The sequence below is a fragment of the Antechinus flavipes genome, chromosome 4, assembly GCF_016432865.1.
Source record: "Antechinus flavipes isolate AdamAnt ecotype Samford, QLD, Australia chromosome 4, AdamAnt_v2, whole genome shotgun sequence".
Taxonomy (NCBI): Eukaryota; Metazoa; Chordata; class Mammalia; order Dasyuromorphia; family Dasyuridae; genus Antechinus; species Antechinus flavipes.
This window is the reverse complement of record NC_067401.1, coordinates 178,511,318-178,533,625: the sequence shown is the minus strand read 5'-3', so window position 1 is coordinate 178,533,625 and position 22,308 is coordinate 178,511,318. Positions and strand designations below refer to the sequence as shown.

The 22,308-nt window shown below is 32.3% G+C and overlaps 1 protein-coding gene and 1 long non-coding RNA gene across 5 annotated transcripts in view; one reads left to right on the top strand and one right to left on the bottom strand.

Annotated features, from left to right (window-relative positions):
• LOC127560768 (uncharacterized) overlaps positions 1 to 6,433 on the bottom strand; it is a 73,944-nt gene extending 67,511 nt beyond the window's left edge. The window contains exon 1 of the long non-coding RNA XR_007953401.1: positions 6,347 to 6,433. This is a non-coding gene — a long non-coding RNA (uncharacterized LOC127560768). The remainder of the gene's footprint in view (positions 1 to 6,346) is intronic.
• Positions 1 to 22,308, top strand: part of TEKT3 (tektin 3) — a 40,669-nt gene that overhangs the window by 9,907 nt on the left and 8,454 nt on the right. For all 4 annotated transcript variants that reach the window (XM_051995596.1, XM_051995597.1, XM_051995594.1 and 1 more), the window contains exons 3-6: positions 315 to 398; positions 14,090 to 14,160; positions 18,265 to 18,408; positions 20,350 to 20,572. In XM_051995596.1, coding sequence (XP_051851556.1) covers positions 315 to 398; positions 14,090 to 14,160; positions 18,265 to 18,408; positions 20,350 to 20,572 — 522 coding nt within the window. The remainder of the gene's footprint in view (positions 1 to 314; positions 399 to 14,089; positions 14,161 to 18,264; positions 18,409 to 20,349; positions 20,573 to 22,308) is intronic.

Sequence of the window (22,308 nt, the reverse complement as noted above, 5' to 3'; positions counted from 1 at the left end):
AATTAATATTTAAAAAATTAATCTTTTATAATTCCTATAGATTGGAATCGATTTTTAAAATTATTATTAAAGTAAAATAATGGGGCAGCTAGATAGCACAGTAAATAGAGCACTGGCCCTGAACTCAGGAGGACTTGAGTTCAAATCTGGCCTCAGACACTTAACACTTCCTAGCTGTGTGACCTTGGGCAAGTCACTTTTAACCTCAATTGCCTGAGCAAAAAAAAAGTTTAAAAAAATCATTATTCATTTATCATATAGGTAAAAGTTATCATATGGATAATATTCTTCAGTGATTCCTTTTATATTTATAGGTAGCCGAAGAATGTTTATTTCATAGAGAGAAAAGAATGGGCATTGATCTTGTTCATGATGATGTGGAAAAACAACTCTTGATGGTAAGTTTTGTTTACTCCTTTAAGCCAACAATTAAAAGAAAATATTAGTGGAATTATTTATTATGGAAAATAGAATTTTATTTCAATAAAAGATGATGAGCCATCATAGTAGATATCTAAAACTTTAGGCAATCAAAGACACCACCACAATAAGGCACTTAGCTACTAATTTTAAAAACTGTTAACTATCTAACAAAATACATATAGCAGTTCAGTATACATAGCTATTTAAAATAATATCACACAACATTTTTCATATTTGATTTCAGGGTATGAGAGAGGAATGCCATACCCTAAAGCTACCTTTCCCACTGCAAGTCCACTATTGGAAATTCATTTATTTGGATTTATCTTCCATGAAATGCAAACATTCTTGAGAAAGACAATAGAATAAACTTCATTGATCATTTACATCTTCAGTATGAATATAATTTTAATAACCTTTACAGAAAACAAGTATAAAAAGGGAAAATGAATGTGACAAGATTAAGCATTGTTAGAGAGGGAAGGGAGTAGGAGGGAAGTGTGAAGAAAAAGGATTGAAGGCACAGAAAAAGAAAGTTGGCAATTAGAAGACAAACTGTCTACTATTATCATTTCTATTATGTTAACTAGGATTAGCTCTATTTAGCAGAAAATAAATAAAAGATCTAATCATTATCTAAAATATAAATGTGCTTACATATAGTATGAATGAATAGAAAAAGAGCACTTATTAAGCATTTGCTATGTGCCAGTTTGTACACTAAGCCCTGGGAATACAAAGTCAAAAAGAAAGAAAGCTCTTGCTCTCAAAGAGCTGACAATCTAGTAGGAGAAGACTGTATGAGTATATTTTTGGATATACATCACATGCATGAACATGCAGGTATACATATATACACATATATTTCAATATGTTTCAATATATACACATCTGTATTACATTAATGTAGATATATGTGCATGTAAATGTATAATGGAATGTTTGTGCCTTTGTATATAAATACATGCATATGCATTATGCATACATACATACATACATTGATTTGATTACTTTATCCAGAGCAAGAGGTGGAAAGCAAGAAGAGAAGTACAATGGCAAGGGGAATGATAAATATAGCAGGAGGCACATAACAAAATGGACTGGTAGAGATGACTGGATAGGATGTGAGGGTATAATATGCTCTTGAGGCCTAATATATATGTTTTGTACTAAGTTGTCTAGTTTTTTTCTCATTCATTAGTTAACATGAGAGTTAAGGACTTGGAGTTTTTTTTTTTTTTTTTAAATTAATGTCTGTAGAATTTTTTTTCCTCCTCTGTGGCCAATGTTGTTACACCAACTATATTTATTTTCTGGCGCTCTTTTTGCAAACACTTATCATGATTTTTGGATATGTAAAATAAATTCTTCCAAATCCTTCATTTACTTCTTTTTAAAAATTTATTTTCCTCACTTAATAGAATTTTTTTATTATATGTATATAATAACTATGTATATAGTTTTCAACATTCATATGGGTTTTGTTTTTTGTTTTTTTGTTTTTTTGCTGGGTCAATTGGAGTTAAGTGGTTTGCCTAGTGCACAGCTAAGAAGTGTTAAATGTCTGAGGCTAGATTTGAACTCAGGTCCTCCTGACTTCAGGGATGGTGATTTGTCCACTACACCATCTAGATGTCCCTCAACATTTACTTCTAAAAGATTTTGATTTCCAAATATTTTTTCTTCCTCACTCTCACTTACTCCTCTCCAAGACAGCAAACAATCTGATATAGGTTAATCATATAAAACATTTCCACATTAGTCATGTTGTAAAAGAAAAATCTGAATAAAAGGAAAAGACCATGAAAAATAAAAAAAAAAAAAGTGAAAATACTATGCTTTGATCTAATTTCAGACACCATAGTTCTTTCTCTGGATGTGGATAGTATATTCCATGATGAGTCTTTTGGAATTGTCTTAGATCACTATATTGCTGAGAAAAGTTAAGTCTCTCAAAGTTGATCATCGTAATCCCTTTTACTTGTTTTTATTTAAGAACTTTATTTTTTTAATTAAAATTTTTTAATTTTCAAAAGATATGCATAGATAATTTTTCAACATTAAACCTTGCAAAACCTTGTGTTTCAATTTTCCTCTCTTCTCCCCACCCCTTCTCCCAAATAACCAAATTATATATTATAGATAGCAAATAACCCAATATATGTTGAACATAGTAAAAATATATCTTAAGTTCAATATGTGCATATATAAATATATATTACAATGATCTTTTTTATAGCTTTTTATTTACAAGATATATGCATGGGTAATTTTTCAGCATTGACAATTGCAAAACCTTTTGTTCCAATTTTTCCCTCCTTCCCCCCACCCACTCCCCCACATAACATAACATAACATATATGTTAAAGTATATGTTAAACAAGTTCCAATAGGCTTGTGAAGAAGAGAGCCATCTATCCCCAGAGAGAGGACTGTGGAAACTGAGTGTGGCTCACAAGTTTGCTTGCATTTTATTTTCTTTCTCATTTATTTCTGGTTGAATTTGGTTTTTCTTGTGCAGCAAGATAATTGTATAAATATGTATGTATATATTGGATTTAACATATATCTCTACCAAGTTTAACATAAAAAAATAAAGTATGTGTTAAATACAATATATGTATACACGTCCATACAGCTATTTTGCTGTACAAAAAGAATCAGACTTTGAAATAGTGTACAATTAACCTGGGAAGGAAATTAAAAATGCAGGCAGACAAAAATAGAGAGATTGGGAATTCTAAGTAGTGGTTTATACTCATTTCCCAGAGTTCTTCCGCTGGGTGTAGCTGGTTCAATTCATTACTGCTCTATTGGAACTGATTTGGTTCATCTCATTGTTGAAGAGGGCCACATTCATCAGAATTGATCATCATATAGTATTGTTGTTGAAGTATATAATCATCTCCTAGTCCTGCTCATTAATGCATGCAGAACTTAAATATATTTTTAAATCACATCATAAACTAAAGGAACAAGGAAGAAATTATCTTCTGGATCTATGGTAGGAGAAGAATTCAAAAAAGAGTTAAGGCAGGTCCCAAGTCAAAATGGACAGTTTTGATGATTTTTAAATTGTTTGCAAACAAATTTAATGCAGTAAAAATTAGAAAAGAAACAAACAACTGGGAGAGAAATTTTTTGCAGTAAGTTTCTTTAATAAAAGATTCATTTCCAATATACATAAGGAACTGATTCAAATTTATAAGATCCATTCCCCAATAAAGGAAGAAATCCAACCATATAAAAAATGTTCCAAATCACTAACAATTAGAGAAATGCAAATTAAACCAGCTTTGAAATTCTATCTCTCACATATCAGAGTAGAAAAGATGACAAAAGAGGAAAACGATAAATGTTGTCAAGCTGTGCAAAAAGACATACATTAATGCACTTTTGTCATTCTGAAATGCAATTTGGAAGCATACCCACAAAATTAGCAAATTGTATATACCCAGTGATCCAACTAAATTACTATTAAGTTTATACTCCAAAGAAATAAAAAAGATGTGTGTGTGGGGGGAGGGGGAGGTTAGAAATCTATATATGCAAAAATATATCAGCTTTTTTATGGTAACCAAAATTTGGTAACTAAAAAGTATTATATTGAAAAATGGCTAAATTGTGATAAATGATGCAATAGAATATTGCCATAAGAATATTACCATAAGAAATGATGAAATGAACAATTTCAGAGGTAACTGGGAAGATCTTTATGACCTAACTTAGATTGAGTGAAATGAAGAGAACTGAAACAATATTATACACTAACCCAACCTTTACAGGAAAAAAAAAATTCTCTCTCTCTCTCTCTCTCTCTTCTCTCTCTCTCTCTCTCTCTCTCTCTCTCTCTCTCTTTCTCTCTCTCTCTTTCTCTTTCTCTTTCTCTCTCTCTTTTTCTTTCTCTCTCTCTCTTTCTCTCTCCCTCCCCCCACCCCACCCCCACTCCAATCTGTTGTTAAGACCTGTCAGTTTCACTTTTGCAGCATCTCTCTCAAATACACTACATTATCTCTTCTGGCACTGGGAACCACTCTAGAGCAAGCCCATATAAACTTGAACTTCTTCTCCATTTAGGTACTAAAGTGATTTTTTTTTTTTGGCTGAGGCATTAAGAGTTAAGTGATTTGCCCAGGGTAACAGAGCTACGAAGTATTAAGTGTCTTGAGGTTGGATTTGAACTCAGGTCCTCCTGACTTCAGGGCTGGCACTCTATCCACTATATAGCTGCCCCCTAAAGTGATTTTCTAAAAAGTCCTCTAGCAGCCCCCTCAATAAACTCTAATGGCTCCCTATTGCCACCAGAATCAAGAATCAACTGTTCTCGTTGGCATTCAAAGCCCTTGTAACCTAGTCCCTTCTTACCTTTCCAGTCTTCTTACACCTTAATTTCCTGGCAAATACTTTTTGATCTGGCAGTGCTGGCTTCCTGGCTATTCTACAAACAAGATACTCCATGTCTTGACTCAGCATTTTCTCTGTCCTCCATTCCTAGAATATTCTCCTTCCTCCACTTCACCTTCTGACCTTTTTTGCTTTTTAAGTCCCAACAAAAATCTTTTCTTCTACTAGAAGGTTTCCCCATCCCTTCTTAAATCTAGTATTTTACTTCTCCTAATTATTTCCTCTTTATCTTGTATTTAACTTGCTTTATATGTATGTGTTTGCATGTTGTCTTCTTGACAAGACTATAAGTTCCTTTAGGACAAGAATGGTCTTTTGCCTTTTTTTTTTTTTAATTCCAATGCTTATCACAGTGCCTGGCACATAGCAGGTACTTAATATTGATTGATTATTTTCAGACCTGAGGAAGTTTGTTTTATCTGACTATGTAACCACATATTGAGTGATTTGTTTGGATTTGATTTAGCTATGATTTAGTTATGGGATGCTGTAGTGGGAAAACAGATAATTTTTTAAAATGGTACTTAATTATTATTATAATTATTAAATATAATTATTAAAATGAAAATTAAAGAAGTATATCCTCGGTCCTATATTACCAGTAGACTTGAAAAGGGCAAAATGCATAAAATGTAACAGCACATTTTGCTGTAGCAAAGAATTGGAGACTAAATGGCTCCTCATAAACTAGGGCATGGGTAAACAGAAATCCTTTCATTGTTAAGAGCAAAGCGAAAAGTTTTAGCCAGCATTAGCAGTTTCATAGCCAAGCAGCCTTAGTCCCCAAATAACATTGTAGCACTAGTGCCTTAGGCTAAAATAGTAGAAAGCCCCAGCAATTTCACTTCTCCAGGATTCACCTTAATTAGACATGCTGTGGCTCAGCAGGATTTCTGAATTTGGATCTAGAATGATAATGATTACATACACACTAGGACTTTTCCCTCTCATTCCCCAACCATCCCTCTTCCCCCCCCCCCTCCCCTCCTCATGATTCAAAACCACCTTCCACTGAAGAATATTCCTTTTTTTTTAAGGACAAAAACTCTTCCATCTGTGCCAGAAAATAAAAGCACATTAGCTAATCAGAATTTGGTGACCAGCAGATTGTTTGTTTACTTTTTTTTTCTTTTATCATAATAGGAATAAATTTATTAGAAATTAAAGAAGTGTAAACAATTGAGAAATAACTGTTTGGAATGCCAGCTGGTGGGCCTTGCAGCCAGGAGAAAATAGAATAGGCTTCTTTCCCTTAATTTCTCTTGGGATGTGGGGAGGCAGGCAGGAATTGAATCATTTGTGCAGTTAATAGAGGGTTGCCTTTCCTACAGGGACAGAGGACAAAGAACAGAAGGGAAGGAAATTGTTGGGGTCTTGGGGTATGTGTGTATCTCAGTAACTTCTTTCAATCTCGTCATCCCTATCACACCAACTCTAGGCTATCTCTTTGGACCAATAGTTCAGTTCAGATAACCATCATCAGTGACAACAACCAAACGTGGAGACAGAAACAAAATACCTTGTGAGAGAAGTATCAGTCTGCCTTCTTGAACTCTACCCCAGTCTGCCTTGCTGCTTTGTGTGGTTTTATCAGAATGGATTCTTTGCATTCTTATTCCCACAGTTCTCAATACCAAGTTCAAAATGTCACAGTTGCTGTGTATTCTGGGTAAAAGTCTACTCTGTTGCCATGATACATTTGGCACTAGTGAATCTCACTGGCAACCTTCCCAGAAAAGAAGCTACATTAGCAAAGCATTTGATAAAATATCTCATACTATTGTCAAGAATATGGAGAGATATAGAATTGATGAACATACAATTAAATGAATTAAGGACTGGTGTGTGGCCAGATTTAAAGAATAATATTTTAGTATCTAGTTTAGTATTAAGGTAACACACAGTGATATATATTTGACACTGTGCTATTTATCATTATCATCAATAAATGGGGACAGCTAGGTGGTGCAGTGGATAGAGCACCAGACCTGAAATCAGGGGAACCTAAATTCAAATCTGGCCTCAAAAACTTAACATTTCCGAACTGTGTGACCCTGGGCAAGTCACTTAACCCCAATTGCCTCAGCAAAAAGAAAGAGAGAGAGAGAGAGAGAGAGAAGAAAGAAAGAAAAGCAAGAAGGAAAGAAAGAAGGAATAGTTAAAACCTAGTATCCAAAAAAAAAAAAATTAACTGCTAAAACATGTTTTTAAAAAATATTTCGATAATTCTATTTTAATGCAATTCCTTTATTATCCTATATGTTTTATTTTGAAATGGGGCCCAGAGGCTTCATGGATTGCCAAAGGAGTACAAGTCACTTAAAGATAAAAATCCCCTGATCAAAAAGTATTGAAATGAATCTGATTAGATGGAATTCAACAGAGATGAATGTAGGCACTGACACATTCAAAAATATCAACTTAGTAAGTAAAGAATGGGGAAGGCATTGCTTGGCAACAATTTGAAAAGAATCTGGGCATTTTAGTGAATGGCAAACTCAATATGAGTTATTAGTGTTATGTAACAACCAAAAAAGCTTATGAGATTTGAACTTGCATTGAAGGAGTCATAGTTTCCAGGAATAAGGAAGTATCAGTTACTCAATACTCTGCCCTCATTGGATGTTTTCAAAAAATTATGTTTAATGGTGTGTCCTATGGCATTAAGAAGCATATTGGTGAAGCTAGAGATGTTCAGAAGAAAGACAATGAGGATTGTGAAAAACTCAAGATCATGTTCTATGATGATTGGATGAAAGAATTGTTTAAGTTTAAAAAGTTAGGGGAAATAGCATGTGGATGAGAAAAATGACTTTGAGACAGAAATAATTCAGTTTGAATCCTGCCTCTGACATTTTGTTGTTTGACCATAGGCAAGTCATTTTACCCACCAAAGCCTCATTTCCTCACCTATAAGATGAAGAAAATAATATTTATTTCACAGAGTTGTTAAAAGAATCAAATGAAATAATATATAAAATGCTTACTATTTAAATGTTATGTGATTTAAAAAGAACTTGATATTTTCAAGAGCTATCATTGTAAAAATCTTTGAAAAAGAAATTACAGAAAGCATAATTTAATAGGCAAGAGTGAACATACTATGAAACTCTTGGCTCAAAGGGCCAATATATCATGGGACTCTGTCATCATTGGTGAAAATTGTTTATACAATGCCTCATGCCTTCCTGAGTGACAGGCAGACATAATGGGAAGGGAAAAGAACAGAGATTTAGGGTTTTGTAGCTTCCAGCTTTGAGAAAGAAGAAGCACTATTCCAAATCCCAGAGATCATTAGAGGAAGAGAACGACTCTGAGAAGAAATTGACATGAAGAAGAATTGGCATTCTCTATGATGACCCCTATCCTTACCTTCCTTTAAGACTTTAAGGAACTTCTCTTAGGTGAGATCTGGGATTATCTCTTAGTTGAGCCCAATTACTTTGCTTCCAAAATTATCTTACTCATACAATTTATATTGTCTAATATAGAGATATACTTTCTCTAATTTCTGTTTTTTTTTTTAATCTGTGTGGATAAATGAGGTTATTTGCTATATTCTGTGTGTATTCATTGTGGAACTGTTTTCCTTCAAAACAGAGATTGAAATGTTCCTTCCTGTTAAGAAATAATGATCAGAAGCTGCTGTTTGAGCCCAAAACCTTCCTCCTCAACCCTAGACTAATAATATTTAGTGGAACAGGTAGTTATAATTCCAGACACACACCACCTCAAGGAAAGCAGAGTTGCCAACTTCTGGCCCCAACCTTCTAGTACTCCTCTTGGAAGAAAACAAAGTTTTCTTTGGAGAAGAATGTAAAGAGGGAAGTGCTAGGAAATTTCTACTTTTGCCTCCTTGCAAGATCCTTGTGTGTGTGTGTGTGTGTGTGTGTGTGTGTGTGTGTGTGTGAAACCAGCATGGTCCAAACAATTCCATAACAACATATACCCCTTATAATTAGAAAAGAAATAATTGATCTTTAATAGAATAGAGAGGGTTTTTAATATGTCTTGTGAAAAGACCAGAGTTGAATATAAACTTTGACATGTAAATACACCGAAAAGGAGAAAAATCTAGAAAAGTTAATATGTTTGAGAAAAATTGGGAAAACCAGATTGCCAGTATGAAAAATGAAAAGGGTGAACTTATCACCAATGAAAAATAAATTAAAGTAATTATTGGAGAGAACATGGGTTAAAGACTCCAATTTCTGGAATAAGAACTCATTATTTGACAAAAATTGCTTAGAAAATTGGAAAATTGTATGGCAGAAATTAGGCATTGACCTAATCCTTTATACCAAGATAAAGTCAAAATGGGTTCATGATTTAAACATAAAAGATGATACTTTAAGCCAATTAGTAGAGCAAGGGATAGTCTGCCTATTGGATCTGTGGAGAAGGGAGGAATTTATAATCAAAAAAGAAATAGATAATCTTCTGAGATACAAAATGGATATTTTGATTATACCAAATTAAAAAAAAATTGTACAAACAAAGCCAATGCAGCCAAGATTAGAAGGAAAGCAGAAAGCTGGGAAAATAATTTTACAGCCAGTATTTCTGATAAAGGTTTCATTTCTAAAATAGAGAAGTGATTCAGATTTATAATAAAACATGTCATTTTGCAATTGATAAATGGTCAAAGGATATGAACAGACAATTTTCAGATGAAGAAATTGGAGACATTTCATAGTCATAAAAAATGCTCCAAATGATTATTGATTAGAGAAATGCATATTAAAACAACTCTGAGGTACCACTTTATACTTTTCAATTTGGTTAAAATAATAGGAAACAATAATGATACATGTTGGAGGGAATGCAGGACTAGAAAATAGAATCATATCAAAAGGGAAAAAAAAATAAGGAAAAATACCAAGCAAACAACAACCAAAAAAAAAGGAGATGAAAATACTTTGCTTTGGTCCACATTCAGTCTCCAAAGTTCTCTCTGGATGGAGATGGCTTTTTACATCACAAATCTATTGGAATTGTCTTGAATTAACTCATTATGGAAAAGGGTCAAGTCTATCACAGTTGATCACATAATCTTGTGGTTACTGTGTACAATGTAGGTTCTGCTCACTTCATTCACCATCAGTTCATGTTTTCTGCAATCAGCGTGTTCATCATTTCTTATGGAACAATAACATTCCATTACATTCATATACTATATGAATTCAGCCATTCCTCAGTTGAGGGGCAGCCACTCAGTTTCCAATTCCTTAACTCCAAAAAAGGGCTGCTACAAACATTTTTGCATATGTGATTTCCTTTCTCTTTTTTATGATCTCTTTGGATTACAGACCCAGTAGAGATATTGCTGGATCAAAGGGCATGCTCAGTTTGATAGTCCTTTGGGCACATTTCCAAATTATTCTCCAGAATGGTTGGATCACTTCACAACTCCACCAACAATGCATTCGTGTCCCAATTTTCCCACACCCTTTCCAATATTTATCATTATCTTTTCCTGTCACCTTGATCTGGGAGTATTCATGTGATTTTCTAACAAATTGGAAGAAAAAAGGGAAGAAACAATATATATCATATAATCAGAATATACATGTAGCAGATTATACAAACAAAGAAAAATGAGAAGGGAAGCTATGGGCTCATTATTATGGTTCATCTGAACGAATCAAAATAGGATAGAATCTACAAATACATACATATGAAGAATTTGATGTAGAAACATATTTAACTCCATAGAGAAAGAGGAGGGAATGAAAAAGGGAGAAAGTCTCATCATAAGCAGAGTAAATACTAACTTGAGTATCTACTAACTAATCTACTAACTACTAACTAATATTGTGACTAATCATGAATAATTTAAAAAGAAAAGAAAAAGTTTAAGATCACCATTTGGGATCTAGAAGAGCAATGGGGAGCAGAAGAATATCAATTAGAGATACTGAAAATACTTTTGTCTCATCACTCTTTTTTGTAAAGAGAATGAAAAAGCAGAGAAAAGAAAGGATGAGAATAGGATGAAAACATATGACATAGACAATGATCCTAATGATGAATATGAAGGGTATGAATTTACCAATAATATAAAAAAGCAGGGTTGATTAGGAAACAGAATGCAGCAATACTTTTTTAAAAATAAGAAACAAACTTGAAACAAAGATTACACACAATTAAAATTAGACTAAAAAATCTATTTTGTTTCTATTGAACTCAAAAGATCAGCATTATCAATATCTTAGACAAGACAATAGCAAAAATAAGCTTTTGATTTTAAAAAGGATTAAACAAAAAAGTTAACTGACTGAAAAGAACCCATAAAGGCTTCTTAATCTTTTATCACTTGCTAACCCTTTTTCTTTCTTTTATTTAAAAATATTTTATTTTATTGGAACAGAAGTGAATGCAAGGGATAATGTTGTAAAAAATTACTCTGCATGAGTTCTATCAATAAAAAGTTATTAAAAAATGAAATAAAATAAAATAAAATAATACAAAAAATTTTATTTTATTTTATAATAACTTTATATTGACAGAACCCATGCCAGGGTAATTTTTTACAACATTATTCCTTGCATTCGCTTCTGTTCCGATTTTTCCTCTCCCTCCCTCCACCTCCTCCCCTAGATGGCAAGCAATCCTATATATGTTTTGCTAACCCTTTTTCATCCAAAAAATTTTACATGATCCTGGATACATAGGTATATAAAATATACCAATCAAAATATACCAATATATAAAATATATAATATATAATATACAATAATACAATAACAAAACAATATATAAAATATACCAATCAAACATTTACTGAAAACAAATCATAATTATACAATCCCTACATTCATTTATAAGACCCTATATGGGGAGTATGAATTGCAATTTAAGAAACTAGGCCATAGATAATATCAATACTTAATATGTAAAGATTGAATAGTATTGTATCAAAATACTTAAAGTAAAAGCAATATAAGTTATAGGGAGAAGAAAGGAAAACTATAATAGTTGTGAATTCCAGTGTACTCCTTTGAAACCAAGATAAATGAACAAAAAACAACAGCAACCAAGAGCCAGCATTATATATAATGAGAACAAATGAAAAGATTTCCCACTAAGATCAGGGTTAGCAAGGATGTCCATTATCACCACCACTGCTTCAATATAATATTTAAAATGCCAGGTATAGCAATGACAAGAAAGAGAAATTGAGGGAATAAACTTAGGGAAAGAGAAAACTAGAGTATCACCTTTTATAGGTAATACCATTATTTAGAGAAACATAGAAAATCAATTACAAATTAGTTGAAATAATGATTTAGGTAAAGTTGCAATATATATAAATCCACACAATTTGATCAACATTTCTGTTTATTACGAAAGAAAAGAAGCAGAAAGGATAATTCCATTCAAAATAACTACAGAGTGTTTATACAACTGGGAGACAACTAGAAAATACTTTATGAATATATACATATTCCTCATTGGAGTTCCCTATACTAATGAAATTATAGATCCACCTCAATTCCATCTGCCCATATAAGTATTAGCTATTATCTTCCTTTTTTTCTGTCTTACTCTTAACCAAATGCAAGCATTTAATAACAGCCTTTTGGAAATGATCCTATCCTAGTCACAGAACATATAATTAGATCCTTGTTCTATTTTCACATTTCAATACCACTACCATTCCCTTTCACCTTTAAGAAATCTTTAGATCATTCTTTAGTTAAGATACTGCAGGGATACATATTGCTACTGCTCTGTAGATTTACAAATGATTTCCAAATTGATATAACAAGAAAAAAAACTCAATAATAACAATTGCTAGCAATTATGTAACACTTTAAGTTTGCAAATGTGTCCATTTATCCTCACAAAACTATGGGAGGTTAGTATTTTTATTATGTTCATTTTACAGATAAGGAAACTGAAATAGACAGTGACTTGCCCTAGGATACACAGTATCTAAAGCTGATTTCAAGTGTTCTTGACTCTTTAGGTTCAGTGCTCTCTTCATTGTGCAACCTAAAACAATTTCTAAAGAGGGCAACATAGCACTAATTTAGAGTTCTTTCATGGTAATTAAGCCTCTTTATATTCAAGTAAGTAGTACAGAAGTATTTTTTTTTAATAGAATAGAAATACGCGTCTCAAGATTTGGGGTTTAAACTTTTCCCATTTCCACTAACTTCTCTGTTCTTAAATTTCTATCACTATTAATATTCATATTATTTAAAAATTGTGGTCACTCCAAGAGCTTCATTAAAGTATTATTTCTATAATATAATCAGGAATTCTCAATAAGCGCACATTATAATCCAAGAAAAAAATGACTAGCATAAACAAAAGTTATACTGTAGGATACACAAAGCACATCAAAATTGGACAATCATAAACTGAGTCACGTGAAATGATATGGTTATAAATTACAACTGTACTTGTAAGGATCACAGTTAGGAGGAAGGAATCAATACCTATAGTGGTATTGGAGAATGGAGAAATGGAGAATTTTCCTGAAATTAGCCATTATGTATTGAAATGTAATATTGATATGTGTTACTTATTAAATATTATGGGTACCCTAACATCAGTATCCTTAAAAGACTCCCATCATTGCTCTTAGATTCTTTTTTTGGAGTTTCTGTGGAAATGAAAGAGGAAATTTTCCTTCTCATTAATTCAAACATGGTTAAATGTTGAAATTTTGTTTTCTTGTTCACATTATTTTATCAATTCTTTCTCTACCCAGCAATGTCAGAAAAATTTAGACCAATGTCTTTTGCTGAAAACACCAGGTTCTTTGTTGTTGTTTTTTCTTTTGGTCTAAGTGAACAATTCCAGAAAAAATATGGATGGAGGAAAAGAAGAGGTTAAGAATTAAACTTTTAGCTATACAGGTATACTCAGCATAACATAGCTATACTAGATTATACTTAGAACTATCATTTTCATCTTGTAGCTATTAGAAATTGTAGGTATGATAACATTTCCTCCTTCTACTTAGTTCCAGCCATAATAGCAGAACTCAGAAAAGGGAATACCTGTGAATTATATGACTTCTATCATGGTTTCTTTTCAGGCCAAGGGACCTATTTCAGAAGAGTATGTACAAATGAAAATAAGAGGTTATGATCCTAACTTTTGACATTGTAACTACTTGTATTTAATTAGTTGGTAAGGTGAAATAAATTTGTTCCTTTTTTATTGCTGATGTTCTGTTAAATGATTTTGAATAATATGTAAATTGATAATAGAAGGCATTAATGATATTTTTCTTTCAATTGAGTAGGAAGTTGATGTTATTAAATGTTGTCAAGAAAGAATGAGGCTACATCAGGAGAAGATTATTGCTCAACTTGCGTAAGAAAGAATTTTACCTTTGCTTTTATTAGTGGATTTTTATATTTGCAATCTATATTTTTAAATAATCTTCTATCTCTTCAACTTTAATACAAAAATATAATAAAATTCTACAAGAAGCTAATATGCCCATTATAGTTGAAAATAATCTGTTGCTTACAAAGAAATTTGAATCATCCAATCAAGACTATTAGAAAGAAGAGAACCTACTTCCTACTTTCATTGAAGCAGATCATTTAAATTTTGGATTCATCTGTTTGGAAGCTCTTCCTTATATTGCATTTATATCTCTTTTATAACTGCCACCTGTTGTTTCTAGTTCTACCCTGTCAGATGAAGAATAAATCTAATCCCTTTTCCACAAGATAAAATTTATTTGAACACATATCCCTTAAATTTTCTCTTTTCCATACTAAACTTACCCAGTTCTTTCAATTGATCCTCATATGACAAGGTCTTTAAAGCTATTTTCCACCTTCTCCATTATTCTTTTCTGAATATTCAGTGTTGTTTCTAAAATATGAAATGAACACAGTTCTTCAGATGTGGCCTGATTAGAAAAAGTGTAAAAGGATTGGCATGTCCTAATCCTAGGTATTGTGCTTCTTTAATTCAGCCTAAAGTTTCATATTCTTTTTCTGGTTTATTTTGAGTTTTTATTATACTAAAATCTTTAATGCTTTTTCAGTTGAAGTACTATTCATAGTTCATTCTCTTGTACTTGTGAAGTTAATTTTTCTTAACATAATGGTAAAACTTAACAACTATTCCTATTAAATTTAGCCCAAAGTTCAAATCAGATATTTCTTTGACTCTTAATTATATCACCTAACATGTTAGTTATCCCTGCTAATGTTGATCCATATGAGTTTAAGTCATTCTCATGATTTCTAAATTTAAAGTACATTTATCATCAGTGTTAGAATTTTTCAAAGAAAGTTTCTCAATGTTCAGAATTTCCTGGGTTACTCATGTGGGGTACCTGAAAACAAAAGCTCTAGAATTAATTCAAAATAGACTCATACTCAACTATAGGAAATGTATTTCTTTATTAAAGGAAAATTCAAGCGATAAATAACTTTACATGCTCCTCCTTCACCCTCTCCTTTACATTTTCTCCATTATCCCATGAATGAGTCCTTCAAGGGAAAATTTTCAGTATCTGACTTTTAGCTTCTCCTATACCTCTTTTCTTCTGTAACCAGTCTTTAAGATAATTAGGAATTTCTTTTGCAAATACATTATTCCCTACTACTGAAAACCCACCCCTCAGCTTTCTGAATTTAAAAATCCTGGAAACCATTTGAAAGTTTCTGCTTATGTAAAATACATTGAATTGACTGCTTAAATGGTTTGAAACTGAAGAAAGTTATTTTCTATCCTTACCCTATTGAGTGGTATTTTAGGGAAAGCACTAAAATTCATTCAGATGGTTTGAGTGTAAGACCTGATTGTGATGCTAATTTTTATAGTTATATTAGGCATGACTTCTCTTACCCCTCATTTATTCATCTATAAAATAAGGAAGCCACCAACTTGTACAATTTACCCTCACAAGATTTTTGTGAAGATATTTTTGAAATCCTATAGAAATTTGCCCTATTATTATAAAATTAATAACAATTATTTAGATACTTCCCTTTAAATATCTCTTTCATCTGTTCCATCCTTTCTTTTCCCACGGGAACTAGTCTCTCCCCCCTCCCTTTAACATGTTTTACATATCATTTCCAGACTAATTTCCTTAAAACAGCAATAAGAGGTTATTCCTTTGTTCAGGAATCACCAGTTCTTCTCTGTTGCTTACAGTAAAATCTAGACTATTTAATCTGGCAATCAAGGCTTTCTTTAACTTTGATCCACCCTAACCCACTAGTCCCCAGCATGAATACTTTGTTGCAGCCAGGCCAATCTTCTTATTGTACCAGAATATTAACAGGTTTACGCTCTTATGGCCTATTCCTTCTCTGAAATGCTTTTCACCTTCCTGTCTGTATTTACAAATCCTACCTATCCTTCAGTAAATAAACAATTATTATTAAGCTCTGATTATAAGCCAGACACTGTACTGAGCATAAGGAACATAAAGGCAAAAACAAAAAAGGACATGCCATTAAAAAGTTTATAATTTATATGCAGAAATAAATATATATGCAGCACAAATTGCATATTTATAGTATGTGTAGTATTACACATAGAAATATATGACAAATGTGATATATAGAACATGTGTGTCTACATATGTACATACAAATATGTATGTGTGGGTAAATAGGTATGGGTGGGTATAAGCTAACTCTGAGGATTTCCTTGACCAGAGAATTCTGTGTTGATCTAAATTTCTTAATTCCTTTAGCAGTAATTATTTATTACCTAGCTTGGCATTTAACATCAAATTATATACTACCTTACATTTTTGTTTAGCTATTTAATATGTACTGTACTTGTTCCCCAATTGAATTGTAGGATTTTAGAAGACAGGACAGTCTTACATCTCTTTTGTGTCCTTAATACCTAGTAGTGAGTCAGTAAATAGGTAGTTTTATCTGTTTGGTTTTAAGAAGATTTTAGAAGATATATAGTTATAGCTATATGTATACATACACACTCATACATATATATATATGTGTATGTATACATACAAATATATACACACATAAATGTATATGTGAATAATTTAGACCCTAATTACTGCTTTGAATATAATCTTGATTAGTGATTGGTTATGTGTTCAACACAGCTAAGGCTGTGGAAGATATAAAAAGAGTATGTATTCTACTCTTAAAGACTTTCCCTTATACAAAGTAGAGAAAAATATAAAATAACATGGATAACTATTATAGGGATAATGAGCACCATCTCAATTAAGTGATCAACAAGGACAGGAGTAAAACAACTTCTCTTCTCTCACTATATTCTCATGACTCTCCAAGTAAGTTGGCAAGAACCATTTGGATCTCCATAAATTAATTGGAATCTCTTTTGTTTTAATATCTTAATTAGAGTGTTATGTATAGATTTAAAGTGCTATGAGAATTCAAAGAATTAAGAGTAATGGAGAAAGCTTCATAGAAATAGGAATAGTAAAAAACAAGATTGAATTGCTGAGATGGCTTCTATGGCAGAACCAGACTTGAAGTAAAATGATATAAAAACAGATTACATGAAATTATATAAAAAGAAGACTTGGACCTAAGACAACTGATTTGTAATCCTAAATCTGACACATTCTAGGGATGTTGGTCAATTTACTTAACTTCCCTGAACTTTTAGTATCAACATCTGAAATATTATCCACTTTTTCTGTATTGCAGAGTTGCTGAAAGAAATGTTTTAATGCATTTTGGGAAAAAAATATAAAAAGATCTTAAATGCAATATGTTTGTATTTTATATGATTATATTCTATCCTAGAGCTATAGTTTCTCCTTATATGAATCACAACATTATTGCCAATAATTTGTCTTAAAAATCAAAAGAATCACAAAATCCAGAGTTGGAAAGTTCTTAGGGATCATATAGCCTCACTTGCTATTTAGTATAGATATTCATTCTACAATATTTCTTATACTTAATTGATTGTAACTTATAGTAGAAATGTTGAGCTTTTCATTCTAATTGGCCCAATTTTGGATTTTTCCAGCCATTTCCTTTCAGGGTAGTCTTTCCCTTTCCTTAACTCCCCTCTTAAGCAAGCAAATATTTAAGTTTGAGAATGGTGTAATGAAGTATTAAGAGATAAGAAGTGAACCATACTCAAGCAGTAAGGAAAGGAGAACAAAACAAGAAAGGAGAAGGAACAGAATGCATAACACTATGTTTTTAATTACTAAGTCTTTTGGAAGAGGGCAAGTTGTGGGAAGGTGCTTCTTTACTTTTAACACTTTACCAAAGTATATCTTGGAGAAGGATTGGTAGGGGATAAATAGATTATGTGTATGTAAATATTTGCATTCCAAATAGGGCTATTTTTAGCTAAAAGGTAAATTACATTTGAGCAATGAAATCATGTGACAGAAAATTTCATTAAGATACAAATTTTGTAATCACATTTAGTTGTATCAATTTTAACATAAATCCTGAAGTTTTTCCTCTTTTGTTTCAGAGCTAACAGAGCAGCCCAACATGAGCTCGAGAAAGATCTCAGTGATAAACAGGCAGCCTTTCGGATTGATGATAAGAATCATCACCTTCGAAATACTTCAGATGGTATTAGTTATTATAGAGGTGTGGAACATTTTGATGCCGCGTAAGTCAAATATGTTTTTGAAGTGACTATCCCTGATGATTAAGCAAGGATTTTATGTGGCCATTGCTAATAGTCTTTAGGAATAACATAAATTGGTATAGCCAAATAATTTATAGAATAATCTCCATCTCCAATAAAATGGTCAAATTATACTGTCATATATTTTTCCATAAACTTGATTTATAAAAGATTTGATGTCAACTAATGTAAATCATAGTATAAGAATATTAGTCCTGTAGTATGATGATTTCTAAATTGAATTAGTACATTAATCATCATTGTTAGAATTTTTCAAAGAAAGTTTATTATATAGACTGTTTGGAGAATAACCAATGTTATGATGTAACAACTAGCTAGTGAATAGAGAGCAGTGGACCCAAAGTTAGGAAGACCTGAGTTCAAATTTGGCCTCAAATGGTTGTGCAGTGTTTAAACATCTATTATATAAGGATAATAATAGTAGCTCCCAATATTGTTGTGCAGATAAAATAAAATCATAATAAGTATAATGCCTTACAAATGATAATATATATAATATGTATAAATGTATTTAATATATGTAAACATGTTAAATATAGTATATAAATATATTTAGAAAGTATATTTTAACATATTGCTATATAAAATACTATATATTATTATTGCTATTAATAATAATAATTATCTTATAATTTTGTATCTGTCCTTTTCTTTGACCCCACACTTTCCACTTCCCACTTTAGCCAGATTGAATCCAATGATCATCTTTTTTAGAACTAGCTCAACTCTTTCTTTACCTGCCATCTCTGGTTTGTTTGAGCCCTGGTAGTGACACTTTTTTTTAACCTGAAACTTCTAATTACCTCATTTTTTTCTGAGGCAATTGGAGTTAAGTGACTTGCCCAGGGTCACACAGCTAGGAAATGTTAAGTGTCTGAGGCCACCAATTGCCTCATTTTAAAGATCTTTTTTTTTCATTGTTTCCCTGATTTTTCCCTAGTTCTTTTGCCTTTAATCTCCAGCACTTCCATGTCCCCATTTCCTAACTACTTGTCTAATCACCATCAACTTGTCTTATTTAAAACTTTTATTTTTTTTTACTTTCTTGGTTTATAATTGCTTCCTTATTTTATAACCCATTACCTGGCCTTGGCCTAATTTTTATGGATACCTCATGTATTTTGGACAAAGCAAACTCAGAGGCTGTTTATTCTTAATTCTAATTTTACAGATAAGAAAATTGATATCCACAGAGATTAAGTGACCTGACTTTTGGGTCACAGTAAGAGTAAGTATCAGAAATAGGTTTTGAGCCCAGGTCTTCTCATTCCAAAGCAAATAGTATTTTCTTTGACTAAAAATTTTTTTCAATAGTATTTTATTTTTCCAATTCTGTATAAAGGTAGTTTTAAACATTCATTGTTATGAGATTTTGACTTCCAAATTTATTATTCCTCTTCTCTTACCTTCCCCTACCCCAAGACAGCAAGCAATCTAATATAGTTTATACATGTACAATCTAACTAAATATTAATTAGTTCAGACTTGTTCAGAGCCCTTAACTGACCCTGACCTCATGTACAAATGGGTCCCATGGCCCATGTCAGCTTGTTTTCCCCCCCATCTTCTTTGCCTTATTTCTTAGGCTTTCAATGCATATATGTACCCTGAACTATAACTGTTTGCTTGGTTTCTCTTCATTTCTTTCTTCTATATGTATCTTGACCATGGGTTTCCAGGAGCTCTCCAATGCCAACTTCTGTGGTTTATTCCTCATCCTTCATTTCTAGTCTCATTTCAGCTATCCTAGTTCTAAATAAATTTAAATAATTTGAAATTAATTATGTTAAAATGTAATCAACATCAATTGTAATTTTTATCTGGGTGCCTTATTAATACAACATATAATTGCCTAGAGCCTGTCTGAACTACTTCAACATTGATTTTGCTTAATTCTCTTAGGATCTCAGTGCCAGAATCATGGGCCAAGTTTACTGATGATAACATTCTGCATTCTCACAGTGAGAGGGCAGCTTCTTCCAAATTGAGAAATGATATAGAAAACCTAATGGTTGTGACTGCAAATGAGATGTGGAATCAGTTCAATGCAGTCAATGTTGCATTGACCAATCGCATTGCTGAGACAGGAGATGCCAAAAATAAGATTCAGGGGCATTTAGCAAAGGTAAACAAGCTCTTTTTAGTATTTAATTACTCATTTGATCACAGTATGAAATAAATAAGCCAAGAATCCTGAGTTTGTCATCATGCAGCTCAATTGTCATCACTTTATCTAAAACAAAGTCAGATCTCCCAGAAACACATGCTATTTTTCACAAAAAGATTTATGAATCAGTACAAATCTATCCTGAATGTGTAAAAAAATCCCAAACTTGTCCACTAAAGGTATAAATAAGAGAGATAGAAAATGACATTGTGTTTACTTAAATAGAGCAAAATACCTCAAAAATAAATGCTATAACCAATAATTAATATATATTTTACATTAAAGAAGCAATTGTTGTATCTTTTCTATACAGCAGACCTTAAAAGGATACATGTTATTTGATCTTAACATTCCTTAAAATTCCTATGATCCTCTAACTTTCCTTCTCTTTTCATTGAGATAGCCATCAAAACTAGGTATCTCATTTCCTTTTTTCCCATTTACTTTTAAATACTCTTCGTACAGCTTCAGACCTTGTCATTCAACTGAAATTACTCCCGTTAGAGTTACAGTGGTGACTTCATTGCCAGATCTAAATCTCTTCTCAATTTGCATCCTTGACTTCATTGCATCACTTGATTCTGTTGGTCAATGTTCTCTCTAGTTTCCTTGCTCGTGTGACACACTTCCTCCCTTCAGAGAGCAGATTGGTGACACAGTTCCTCCCTTCAGAGAGCAGATTGGTCTGTTTTATTCGGGTTCCAGTCTTTCTGATAAGCCCACTACATGTTTCCCCTTAATATCTATAAAACATGCCCCCCCCCATCATACATCCCATGTTCAAAAATGGTGGGAAATTACTCCTTTGGGGTGTGTTGTTTAATTTTCAATTAGCCTATTAAACAGGGGCAGTAGTGATTTGATCAAGCCAGGTCATTGACCCTTATTAGTTTGGGCTGGATGGGCTATGATCTTAAGTTTGTAGTTTTCTCAAAACCACAAGATTCTTTCTGATTGGCTGGATCCACCTGTGCCTTCCTAGCCCCGCAATTTCTTGTTTTCTCTAGGCTTTTATTGATCACTTAATTGTTCTATGAATCCTAATCTTCCTTAACTTCTCACATTCTGAAAACCTCTTGGTCAGTGGTACCCACTATCCCAATTCCACACTACCTCAAAGCTTGCAACATTTCAGCATTTCTCACAACACTTTCTCATTTGGTGATATCATCAGCTCTCATGGATTCAGTTCTATATATGAAGATGATACCCTGATCTATATATACAACCCTATCATCTCTTTTGAACTATAGTCATATAGTTCAATTGCCTTTTTATGTTTGTATTTCAAGCTGAATGTTTGTGTTGTTTCAAATTTAACATGTATAAAACAGATCTCATTGTCCTTTTTTAAACCTGTTATTTAAATGCATTCCTCTAGTAGTCATATTATTGTCTTCATCAAAAAATGGATTCATTTATTCAACATTTAAACAATTTTTAAAATAATGAAAATAGGTAGCACTATTTCACAGAGCTGATTAAACAAGTAGCTCTCACTGAAGCTTTAAGTGGCTCCTTTAAGTGATTCCTGGTGGTGACCCTAAGATCATGAAAGAAATGTCAACAGATTGCAAATTCTAACAAGTCCTACCAATGAGAAAGAGCATTAATAGTGACAGATGTTATCTGTCAACTAAAGAGCAACTGAGCTAAATTTGGAAAGGTCCATTACCAAATTAGCTATAGAGTAA